At 36.0% G+C, this 12553-nt stretch overlaps 1 protein-coding gene across 14 annotated transcripts in view; it reads right to left on the bottom strand.

Annotated features, from left to right (window-relative positions):
- Nucleotides 1-12553, bottom strand: part of NAALADL2 (N-acetylated alpha-linked acidic dipeptidase like 2) — a 1546126-nt gene that overhangs the window by 364506 nt on the left and 1169067 nt on the right. For all 14 annotated transcript variants that reach the window (XM_074190946.1, XM_074190945.1, XM_074190943.1 and 11 more), the window contains one exon: nt 9367-9510. In XM_074190946.1, coding sequence (XP_074047047.1) covers nt 9367-9510 — 144 coding nt within the window. The remainder of the gene's footprint in view (nt 1-9366; nt 9511-12553) is intronic.

The following is a 12553-nucleotide window of genomic DNA, read 5'->3' as shown; positions in this document are numbered from 1 at the left end:
AGATACTTGGTTCCCTTCTCCCATCAACTGATAATTCTTCTGTCAAGACAGGAATCAACTGAATTTCACCACCAGTCCTTCTGCCATGTTCTTTGGATCCCTTTGTCATCTGATTTGTGGTTGGACCCTAAGGATACCTGGCATTTATCATTAGACTTAAATGCAAATGTAATAATGACCAGCAGGCCTTTCCATCTGCCCTACAACCAAACCCTTGAATACATGTCTCTTCCTAATAACAGTAAGTGAGACTTTAGATAGCTTTGCATTTGCACTCCCATGCTAGCATAGTGGTTGGCAATAAGTAAATACTTTAGAAAATGATTTTCCATTCAGTCTCATTTCATTCCACTAATAAAGAAAAACAAAACAAAACTTTTATCATTGAATTTTGCCTGCTTTGTCACTACTTATGTTTGGATTGAGAATCAACACTAATAGACATTGTTAGACCTTTAAAGTTTATGAAGCACTCTCTATGTATTATTTTATCTGGATCTCCCAGTCAATTCAGAAAGTTAGGTACAATGGCTGACATTATTTTCATTTTAGAGATGAGAAAGTTATGACTTAAGGAGTTGGCCCAATTCATACTGTGGTTAATAGCAAAGTCAGAATTCAAATCCAATTCTTGAAACTTCATTACATGTCACGATTTCTCAGAACTTCTCAAAACTAAAATAGAATTCAATTGAAGTGAACAAGCTTAAAGGTAATGGAGTTGGTTTGATCAATTTTGACCTTATAACCTCTGGGTGATATCAAATAATAGAAATGTATTTTGAAGCGACAGCCCTTTGTATCTGATGAGTCCCAACAGAAGTACAGGGCTTCAGTTTAAAATATCTCAAATGAAGGTTTTCAATGTAAGTGACAGAAAGACTCAGAGATGTTTTCGATCAGGTATACAAAAGGAAAACTTAATTTCTTTTAAAGACTGGTGACAACTGAAATCTCACATCCCAATGCCATTCCTCTGAGGGAACAGTTCAACTGTCCCATCAACTCTCTCTCTAGTCTTGATCTTTTCAAAGGCTATTAAAAGAAATATTTCATGAGCTATGTGCTACAATGGGTTCCTTAGGTACCATAATAGCAAAGGAAGGAAACCTCATTTAACTGAAGATATTCTCTTAAAAAAAATGCCCTGGGCTCTTTAATGTTGTGCAGTATATTGTGTTAATTGTTGCAACATTTTACTGCATATATCTTTAAATTGGAAAGAATGAAAAAAGCTCAAATTCAGCCACAGAGAACAAGCAAGGGCAATTAATAATACAGTATTATAAAGATAAATGAATTAAAATATTACAAAACGAATATGCTTTTAAAGAGTAATTTAAAGTCTGGGTTGAACACTACATTTTCAACTTCTAAATAATTCACAGCATCACTGGGGAATTTTGTAGTGAAGAAAATAATGCCTTTCTCCCTCTTTCTCTCTTATGACAATAAACACATAGTGTATTATTCCCCAGCTAGTGAAGTAGTTACTATACACACTGTACCCATTTTACATATGAAAAAACTGATGCTTAGTGAATTGATCATAGAGGTAATAAAGATTAGAGGCAGGAAGTAAAATGTGATTCCACTTGTTGCAATAAAAAAAGAACAAAAATTAACATTGATATAGTGTTTTAAGGTTGATAAATTGCTTCACATTCATCATCTCATTTGAACCTCACAAAAATTCTTAAAAATAGGTACAATTATTTCTTAAAAATTTCAGATTGAGGACACTGAGATTCAGAGGTGTTATATAACTTAGCTATGTTCATATGACACAACCAAAGATTAGAGTCACATTTGTATCCAGATGTTCTTATCTCCAAAATACACTCTTTCTTCTATGTCCCTCTTATCACTTTTAATCATAACAATGAACTTCCTCATAGATAAGGGGAACAGTTTATAAAAATAAAAACAAAAAGAAGCAACATCATTAAAAACCCAACCCTTCCTCGGGGACAATTCTGAAAATGAGCTATCAAAATTGAAGCTACTTTCCAAAGTTGCCCTATCTTTCTTAGGTGGCTCTAGGGTCACAGAAGTGACATTAGTGTAACCCCAACTCATCAATGGTCCCATTCTCCAGAAACTTCCAAGACAGCCCCAACAATAGAGGGTGGAGCTCTCTTCCGAGCTCTAGGCTGGCTAAGTTTAGGGAGCCTAGGTTTTGAGGATGATATCAGACAATGATTTCTCTTTTCTGCTGTAATAGCTTATAAAAGCAATCTACTAAAGATGTTAATTCGGGATAACTTTTCTCAGATAGAGGTAGCCTGAACCCTCATAGATGAAAGCACATATCTTCATATTATTAAAATATTACTATTAGATTGGAAATAAAAGTAGCAGAAGAACTCTGACCAGAAGACCAGCAATAGCAAGTGTATTGGAGGTAATCTCTCCTACAGCAAGACACTGATTGGATAGGTGGCATAGCTAGCACTACAGACCACAGTTCTAAACAATTAAAGGACTAGATCTACACAAAGCTATGGAAAGAGTGCCCAACTCTGAAAACTGAAATTGAATCTACTGAGCTGGAATTCAAATCCTGCCTCTTCGGCTTACTACCTGTGTCACCTTGGACAAGTCACTTAATCTCATTTTCATTATGTGTCAAAATTAGAAGGGGTATTTATATAACTTCTAACTAGCTCTGAAGCTCCAATCCTGTGCTCCTATGGAATAAAAATGGCAGATTAGAAGACTGATCAAAAACCCAGTCTGCTGATTTAGTTATCTAACTTAATGGAACAAAAATATAAATGAGAAGGATGGCGACTGGTATTTGATGGAGCTCGCTCTCTCTCATTACAAAGAAAAAAGAATCAAAGTGGACAGGGATGGATGGAGAGAGAGAGAGAGAGAGAGAGAGAGAGAGAGAGAGAGAGAGAGAGAGAGAGAGAGAGAGAGAGAGAAGAAAGAGAGAATATGAGGAGTGTTATAAATAATGAGGGGAGAAAAGAAGATTTGGAATAGCTACTATAAAGTGTATGATAGGCATCCAAGGAAGAATGCAAGTATTATTGTAGAGAGTTGAGGGACCAGTTGAAATTATAGAAGATAAATTTATCGTGAAACCAGTTAACATGGATGTGGTTGTAAGAATTCCATCAATGCGGTTAAGCAATCCACAAACAAAAGATACAAAGGTATGTGGTTGCAACGAAACCAGCGTTGGGGTTTGTAAAGGAACAAGCAAGATAGATAAGGAGGGAAAAAGCTCAAGAGGAGAAGAACATTTCATGCTAAACTGACTAATTATAGGGTCAAGTATCCATTAAGAAGAAAATGAGATTTGAGTAAGAGTGATTTACCTAGGAAAGGAACTGAATGTGTCAAGATTGAGGATGAGGATGGAGACCATTTAGAGGGATAGGGCACAAGGAGAGGTGAAAGGAAGAGAGGTTCTTTTGGGATAAAGGGTTTCAGAATTATAAAGTGTGGAGGGGAACATTTAAAGACATGTGCAAATTGTGTTAATTTTTCAGATTTCAAGAGCGTTTCAATCTGACTTAATGCTCAGTGGACTGTCTGAGTGTAGAATGTTTAGTCTCATGTCATTCATCAAAAAAAAAGTCCAATCTTCTTTTGCACTGACATTTCTGGCTAATGGCAATTTAAATATTTCCTGAAATATTTCTTTCCTATTACTTTTGAGCTCATCACTCCCTGTCAATTTATGTATAATCATTTATCCATTTGATGTTCCAAAAGCTGAACCTAAGTAATACCAAAATATGCAGATTTTTAAAGCAGCTGCAGCAGACCAACCAGGTTGACAGAACTGTAAGTCAGAATACCTTCAAATAGGTCAAGGATATAATTTATTCTTGCATTATATAGCTGGAAATTTAATTCTTGCTTAAGAGTTTACTGAACTGTGAACAGAAAGAAAAGGAAAAGTCTGGATATTCTTTTATGTGGGATCTGTGTAAAATGACTTGTACAATAACTTGTCATAGATGATGAGAAAAATTTCTCCTGGCATTTCAGCCACAGAAAACCTTGACCCTCTCTCCCTTATGAGAGACTGATCATCTACATTCAGAGCCTTGCTTTAATTTGATTCAGTTCTAATATCTCTTTCCAGGTAGTCATTGCTCAATTAATTTAATTTACATAAGGTTCTCCACCCAAGGCTGAGGCAAACTACTCTGGGCAACCAATTTTTTTTTTTTTTTTACATATTAATTGAAATTCATAGATAGAGTTTGAGAAAACTTGGTCACCTGAGAAAACTGGAAAACACTGAGTATGTAAATGTTCCGACATAGAGAGTAGAGTCCAGGTGCAGGAAAATGACTCAATCCAAACAATTTACTTCTGCCCTTTCCTCTACTATCATTCCCTCCTTTCCAATTTTTTCTCCTCTCAATTCTGTCTTGACTATCCAGATAATTATTCCTGCTTTCTTCTCACCTCTTCTAGTGAGTTTCATAAAATTCTATGTTTTCTGTTTCCTGAATTTCTTTCCATTGAATTATCCAAATGGTTTTTGAGGGGGAATGTAAAAAGAAGAGTAGTATTAGTCCCTACTGTTTGTCAGCAACTCTACCAAGTATTTTACTATTATTGTTTCATTTGATCTTCACAGTAACCCTGTGAAAGTTGGTGCCATTATTACATCCAATTTCTCATTGAGGAAATTGAAGTAGACAGAGTTTAATGGACTTGCTCAAGGCCACATAGCTAGGAAATATAGAAAGACAGATTTAACTCACATCTTCATAACTTCAGGCCCACCATGTTATCCATTTTACCATCCAGTTTTAGACAACTCTGATTCAAAATACAAAGGTATGGTTGAGTTGAATGGGCAGATCATTTATTTGTATAGGTTTTCTGGATTCTCAAAAGGAACTGAAGTTGTATTCCACTCATCAGATATGACAATTTCTTCTACATTGGTAATGGCAATTTAATTTTAAAATACAATTCATAAAATTAGCTTTTTAAATAAAAATCTATTATAATTTTAATTAGTACAATATGAAATTGTGTAAAATATATGCTAAGGAAAACCCTATCACCTTTGGCTTTAATATTTGTAACTATATTTTTATAAGTTTATAACTATGTAATATATATTATATAAATATTATTTGGATGATAATATTTGTATCTATATTTATAACTGAACCATTTTGTTTCTTTTCCATGTTTATATATATGCATGCTAACACATGAGTGCATATGTATATGTATGTTTGTTTATAGTGGTTGTTCATTCAGTCATGTACAATTCCTTATGACTTCATGGAAATTTGCATGCCAGGCTCTTTTATCCTCCACCATCTCCTGAAGTCTGTCCAAGTTCCTGTTCATTGCTCTCATGACACGATCTATTCATCGCATCTTCTGCCATCCCCTTCACCTTTTGCCTACAATTTTGCCCATCACAGTTTTTTTCCAAGGAGTCCTGATTTCTCATTGTTTGGCCAGAGTATTTAAGCTTCAGCTTCTGCATTTGTACTTTCAAAGAATAGCCTGAGTTAATTTCTTTAAGTATTGATTAATATGCTCTCCTTGCTGTCCAAAGGACTTTCAAAAGTCGTCTGCCGTTCCACACATCAAAAACATCAGTCCTGCCCCTCTGAATTTTCCAACTCTCACAATCCTACATTACTATTGGAAACCCTAGTTGTGACAATTTATAGACATTTGTTGGAAAAATAATGTCTGCTTTTATCTGTGTCTCTGTGTGTGTGTGTGTGTGTGTGTGTATGAACAGATATCTTGATTTATTTATACTTTATATTTAGGAAAATTTAAAAAAAAACTTGAGTTGAATAACTTTGGAAGGATCAATGAAAGTTTCCAAAAGATTGTATAGTAAATAGATTTAAAATTAACTTCAGTTTGTGGTTGTTTCAGGCATATTCAACTCTGTGAACACATATGGGGTTTTCTTGGCAAAGGTACCAGAGTGGCTTGCCATTTCCTTCTTCTACAAATGATGGAAAAGAGAAAATTCAGGCAAACAGAATCAAGTAACTTATGCAAGGTCACATCACTAGGAAGTGTCTGAGACCAGGTTTGAAATCATGTCTCCCTAAGTCCAAGTCCAGAACTCTATCTACTGTGCCTCCTAGTTGACCCTGTCTTCAATTTAACGATCCAAATATAGATTACTCAATCACTAACTTAGTCATCTAAATGAGAGCTGGAAGGGTCTTGGTGACCTTCTGAGGATACCATACAGGAAAGCAATCTTTACTGTAACATGAGGATGCTTGCCCTTTGTTCTCTAAGACCATGATACCAGGGAGGTGATGTCATGACAAGCACATGGATTGGATTTAAGTGGGGGGGGGGCCCACTTCCTCCTCCAGAGCCATCTGGGTCCAGAAGCCAGATATGAAGTAGGATGATTGGAGATGTTCCTGAATAGGAGGCAACCCGGGTTAAGGGACTTGCCCAAGATCATACAGCAAGTAAGTTTCCAGTGTCTGTGATTGATTCGAACTCCCATCTCCTGACTCCAAGTACAGTGCTCTATTCACTGTGTCACCAACTGCCCTCCAATGGTCATTTCTATTCTCCTTGAAGGTTTTGAAGCAAAAGAAATGCCCCACTACTTAAGGCAACAGATTTCAGTTATGTACAGTTTACATTGTTTACTATGCCACCCACCCTCACCCCCAAATCTCCTTATACCTATTGTTCTCATCACAATAATCAAATCAACACTACCATTGCTTCTGGAAGGTATCTTATGTGATTGTCAAAGGAACAACTCACTTTTCCTGTGACTGTCCATACAAAAACTTCTTTCTGACCACCAAAACTTTATAATTGTTGCCCCCCCAATTAAATCATAAAATTATTGGAGGATAGGACTTGGGGTTTGTATTTCTATGACTGTCCTGACATAGACTAGGTACTTAATAAATATTTTTTATTAATTCATTTAGAAAGTTTATTTGTTGTTTTTTTATCAAACAAATTTGCCTCTTTGCAATTTCTGGCCATAACTCTAGGTTCTGCATTTTTAAAATCCAAAATAGCAATTTTTTCTCCCACTCTAAATATTTGAATGCTAAATCTTCTCTTCTCCAGTCCCTTTAACTCATCCTATATAGCTTGAACTCAGTGTCCTTGAACATCGTAGTTATCTTCTCAAAATATTGGTCAGCGAACAGACAACAATCCTTTGCATTTGATCCTATCATGTCTTTATTCCTAAGTATAGAGGATACAAGGATTCACCTCTAGGACACTAGTTCAGAGCTGCTAGGAACCTTAGTGGTCATCTAGACAAACCCTTTCATTGCAAGAATGAAGAAGCTGGGGCCAAAAGGCAACTAATCCAAAGCCTCTGGTGGTAACACAGATCTAGGATTTGAACTCTCTTTCCTGTTGCTTCCATTTTTTTTCCATTGTTCCATCTCTTATTCTCTACAAAAACCTTAAAGACAATTTTATCTGATTTGCAAGAGAGAGGAAGCATTGAGTATACTTAAAAAATATCAGGAGGAGAAAAGGAACAGTTACCTGCCTGTTTGTTGTGAATACCCAGAGTGGTAACTGTCAATAATTTTTAACATCTGAATGTGGGGTCACATTGTCTCCCCTTCCCTTGGTGGAGAGTCAGCATACATTAACAAAGGAGAAATGGTCTTTCATTCCACCATACTCTTGAGGTCTCCCCCGTCCCCGCTCAGCCCCTGCCTTATAGACAATTTGTGCTTTTGTGCTTTGCTCAAATCAATAATGAGTTTGTGAAGCTAATAATCTATATGACTTTGCAAAGTCTGAACTTGAGCAGGGAAGCTATCCCAAATCCATCCTTGTCTTCCAGGTCTCCTTGAAGCATTTCCTCACACACCTTCCTTGCCTCCCAGAGAACACAGGGTTCAGAGAAAACACATGGGCAACACCATCCCTCAGGAATAGGTAGAATAGCATGCATCATTTCCCAACAAATAGAAACAAATGTAACAATAATTTTTTTAGGTTGTTTTTATCAGAACTCAAGATGCCGGTACCGGAGGCAGAAACAAGCTCCGACCTGAGGCTTTCATGCTATTACAGGAAGCGTGGATGCTTTGCTTTGAGCCATCCTCAGCCAACGAGGCCTGACAAAGAGCACTGTGGCTCCGGTGGCATCTCCCGAGTGATGATGCAGAAAAGACAGAGGGATTTTTTTTCAGTCAATTGAAAGAATTAGACTTTAATTCTTTCTACTAAGACTCTATGCCCCAACTCTCTACTACCTACTCCATCTTGAAAGAAGAGGGGGGCATTAAAGCTGAAACCTGGACCCACAAAACTAAGCAGATTTCCCTGAATGGGTCCGTCTGTTGCTTTGTCTGCAGAGCTAGGGGAGGGGGTGGTTTGGGGAAGCCCTGTGTTTGTTCATGCCATTTCTCCAAATGTGTTCTATACAGAATAGTGGAACAAGGTCATGAGATCACCTCAGTCAATCATCAATATTTATTAAGCAGCTACTGTGGGTTTGATATTATGTTAAATATTGGGTATTCTAATAAAAAGAAGGAAGCAATCTTCTTTGGTAACTTATAACATGTTTCATATATCTATAAGCATGCATATGAATATGGCAGTGATATAGAACAATGGCTAGGGTGTCTGGAGACAGAGCGATTCATCTTCATGAGTTGAAATCTGACCCCAGAACTTACTATGGAACTCTGGGAAAGCTACTTCATCTGTGTTTGTCTCATTTTCTTCATCTGTACAATATGTTGGAGAAGAAAATGGGAAACCTCTCTAGTATTTTTGCCAAGAAAACTTCACATAGGGTCAACAAAAGCAAAACCATATAAATAAACACATTCATGAACATCTTTTCAAACATATATACATATGAATATACAATACACATATAAATAAGTAACATTTTTGAGTGGGTATATATGTTCACACTGACATAGAACACATACATGGACACAGATAGACACACTTATCAGAGTTGATGAGATCACCAAGAGAAACTAGGGAGGACATGGAATCTAAGAGACTGCCTGGCAGAGTGATATGGAGGACAGATTTTGAGATAGTCTGGATCTTCAAGGTTATTGAGTGATCTTCCTAGGATCATAAGTCTGAAGTTACAAGAGACCTTTTAATACAATCCCCTCCCACAAGTATTGAGACTTGTCCAGGGTCATACTTAGGGCAATCATCAGAGGCAAGGTTTGAACTTTGGTCTTCTGACTCTAGAGTCAATGATGGAAAGTAATTTGTCCAAAGTCATTAGTTAGTGAAGAGTAGAAACGGGTTCTATATTTAATTTCTCTGACTCCCTTCATGGACTGGGATAGTTTTGGAAAAGCTATCCTGAGCCCAGTGAACCTCAGGATGCAGAGATAGAGGAAATTGGCTTACCATCATGTGAGAGCTGTAGAGGCCTGCAGGCATCAGACTGGCCCCTCTCCTTGGGCAAAGCAAACAATTTGGCAGCAAGAGACGTAGAGATGGGCTGCACCAGCAAACTTGTGAGGTTGGAGCGGCTTTCTCTGAAGCTTCCATCTGTATGAAGAAAGGCAGGAGGAGATGTTGAGGAAGGGAAACATGTCATGATTTCCAGGAAGGTCTGACAGAGCAGATGACTATCTGCTGGAGCACAAATTGGCTCTGATATGAAACTCTTCTCTCCAGTCATCATACTAGAGAAAGGGGGTCAGAAGCTTCTCATTTCTAATTCAGTGTCAAGGAAATTTGTTCACCTATTGGGTTCCACCAGTATAAGGAAATTTTGAGGCCTTGGGGGAGGAAGAGGATATGATTTCAAAAGGTGAAATCAGAATTCTTTGTGCTCTGGAGACAAAAGAAGATTGAAATCTGTTAATGGAAGCAAGGAATCAAAAAACTCCACAGAGTTCTACATATATTTTGGGTCAAAAGAGAACCATTACATACATGCCTATGCACACACCTTTATACAAACACATGATTTATGTGTATATATGCACATGTGTGCATATGCCTATGTGTTTATCTATAGAATATATCTGTATACATGTGTGTCTATACATGTATACACACATATATCGATCTTTCTCTCCAGGTGAATGTATATTACATGTATAATTACACCCATACATACATATGTGTGTTTGTGTGCTCATAAATGTAGCATCAAGCATCTCATTGCTCCTTCTGCTCTAGGCCAATATTTCCTCAGCACTTTTACTGGAGATAAACATTACTAAAATTTTTGAGCAACTTAATTTCACAGGGCTACGAGGGGTGAGGTACTTCACATTATTATGGTCTAGGCATAAGAAGACAGGCCATAAACAAATGAGAAAATAAGTTATGGAAGTTTTTTCCTAATTTATCACTTGAAACCTACAAGGCTGGAGAAAATGCTAAGTATCTAGATTTTAAAGTTTACTGAAGAAAAAAAGCACTCCCTAAGGAATAGGAAAAGTCGCTCCTAAGAAAAAAGAATTCTAGCTACTTATTTTGAGATGTGGTGAGAATCATTTATACTATAAGTCTTAATAAGTTCATACTTAGTAGTAAAATAAAAACAGCTCAATTCAATTCAATAAGCATTTAATTATTAAGAACATAAAATATTTTAATATTTTAACAGAATACATATTTCAATTTAATTCAATTTAATAAACACTTGAGTAAACACATGTCAGATAAACTCTTGTCAGACACTAGAAATACAAAAACTAAAAACTAAAACTAAAAATAAAATAATCCTGATTCCAAGAAGACTAAACTCTTTTTTTTTTAGTAGCAGCAACTCTAGGAAGAAGGCAGTACAGTCATTATTATTCTAATTTCTGTGATAAAGAAGTTAGGTAGGACTCAGAGAATTTAGGCAATCCAAATTCTACTTTAAATAATTGTTTAACCTTGGGCAAATGATTTAACCTCCTTAGACCTCAGTTTCCTCATTTTTATAAATGAGGGCAATTAAGATCTGATAGTCTCTGAGGTCCCTTCCAACTTTATGCCAATGATCCTGTCATCCTGGACTTTCAAATAAATTCAATCAACTATTATGCAGGAAAATCAAGGTTCAAATCCTTTGTCTCCTTGCAGCTTTGGAATCATTTGCTTTTCTCTTTCAGAAATACATGCCAGACATCTGACCACCAGATTTAATCTCTTGTGTGTTAACAAAAATGACAATATTAATAATATGAGAAACAAATACCAATGCTGTGACAAATGAAGAATCATAAACTATATATTATATAAGCAGTCATATACATACCCCCATATATATAAATATATACATATATATACATATATATATATATAGGCATATTTTAATCTATATCTATCCATCTTTCTCATTGGTCAGGATGACTTATGCCTATAACCCTTATTACACAGCAGGTTGAGGCAGAGAGATCATTTGACCTTAGTTGTCCCGAGCTTAAGTAACTAAAACCAACCAGCTCTAAATCCAGGACCAATATGATGCACTTGTGAAAATAGGGGTCACTGACTGCCCAAAGAAGGAGGAAGGGAAACAAAGCAGAAATAGAGTAGTTCAAAGCTGCCACGGTAATCAGTAATGGATCAGTTCTGTAAATATTCACTGCATTTCCATCCTAGATATAATAGAAAGACTCAGGTTCAAAATACAGCACCTGGAACATGTGCTTAAAAATATGCTACACTTTGTAGTTTCATTAAGATTGACACTTCTGGACAAAATTATTTTAAAGCGTATTTGTGAACTTTCTATCTAGATAATTTTTTGAATTATTTCAACTTGCATTTTCTACAAAATGGTGCTAGAGAATATTGGTTGAAAAAGATCAAAGTTATATACTTGTCATTCACATACACATGTAACCATACTTGCATATTACCTGTATGGAGGTATGAATATTTACATATGTATCTATAACCCAATTGGATCTCTGCTTTCATTTTCATGTAAAACCATTTCCAATAAGCAGATTACACGCCTGTCATTTCTTTGCATGTCTGACCATTTCTTCCACAATAAGTTGGACACAGGGTGTCCATCCAACATGCATATAATCTTAGGTAATTTCTATATCACAAAAATATCAGTGGACTACTGGAGTAGTTCATTGGCTATTCCTCACATAAATGCTTATTTATCACCAGCACTTCTGTCATCCTGTTAACACTTCTCAAAGTGTTACTAATACTCATTTTGCTTTAAAATATTATATTCTGAACTAGATCAACTACAAACATCAATAAATAAAAATGATCTTTTAGATCTATTTCTCTGTTGATAAAAGACCATTAACTATAGTCCCTTGTTGCTCTAGAATGCCCTGCTAATGATATGAAATAATAATTTTTCAGAAGTTAAATATGGTAATCCCTACATTCTAATTGTCCATACCCACAGTTTTGACTTTCCTCTGCATTACTAATAGACTGGCATTAGTTTTGAAATATCTGAAGTGAGTGGCTCATTAATTTTTCACCTTAAGCTTAATGGAAATTTGACAAACAGTTCACTGCAGAGACCAGACACTAAAAGCAGGACTTTACAGAACACTAAGATTAAATTATAGTAAAAAGTAAGGGAAAAAGCACATTTTATTAAATATGA

The sequence above is a fragment of the Macrotis lagotis genome, chromosome 6 (genome assembly GCF_037893015.1).
Source record: "Macrotis lagotis isolate mMagLag1 chromosome 6, bilby.v1.9.chrom.fasta, whole genome shotgun sequence".
In the NCBI taxonomy this organism is placed as follows: Eukaryota; Metazoa; Chordata; class Mammalia; order Peramelemorphia; family Peramelidae; genus Macrotis; species Macrotis lagotis.
Note: the sequence above shows the minus strand (reverse complement) of the source record. Positions and strands in the feature narration are given on the sequence as shown.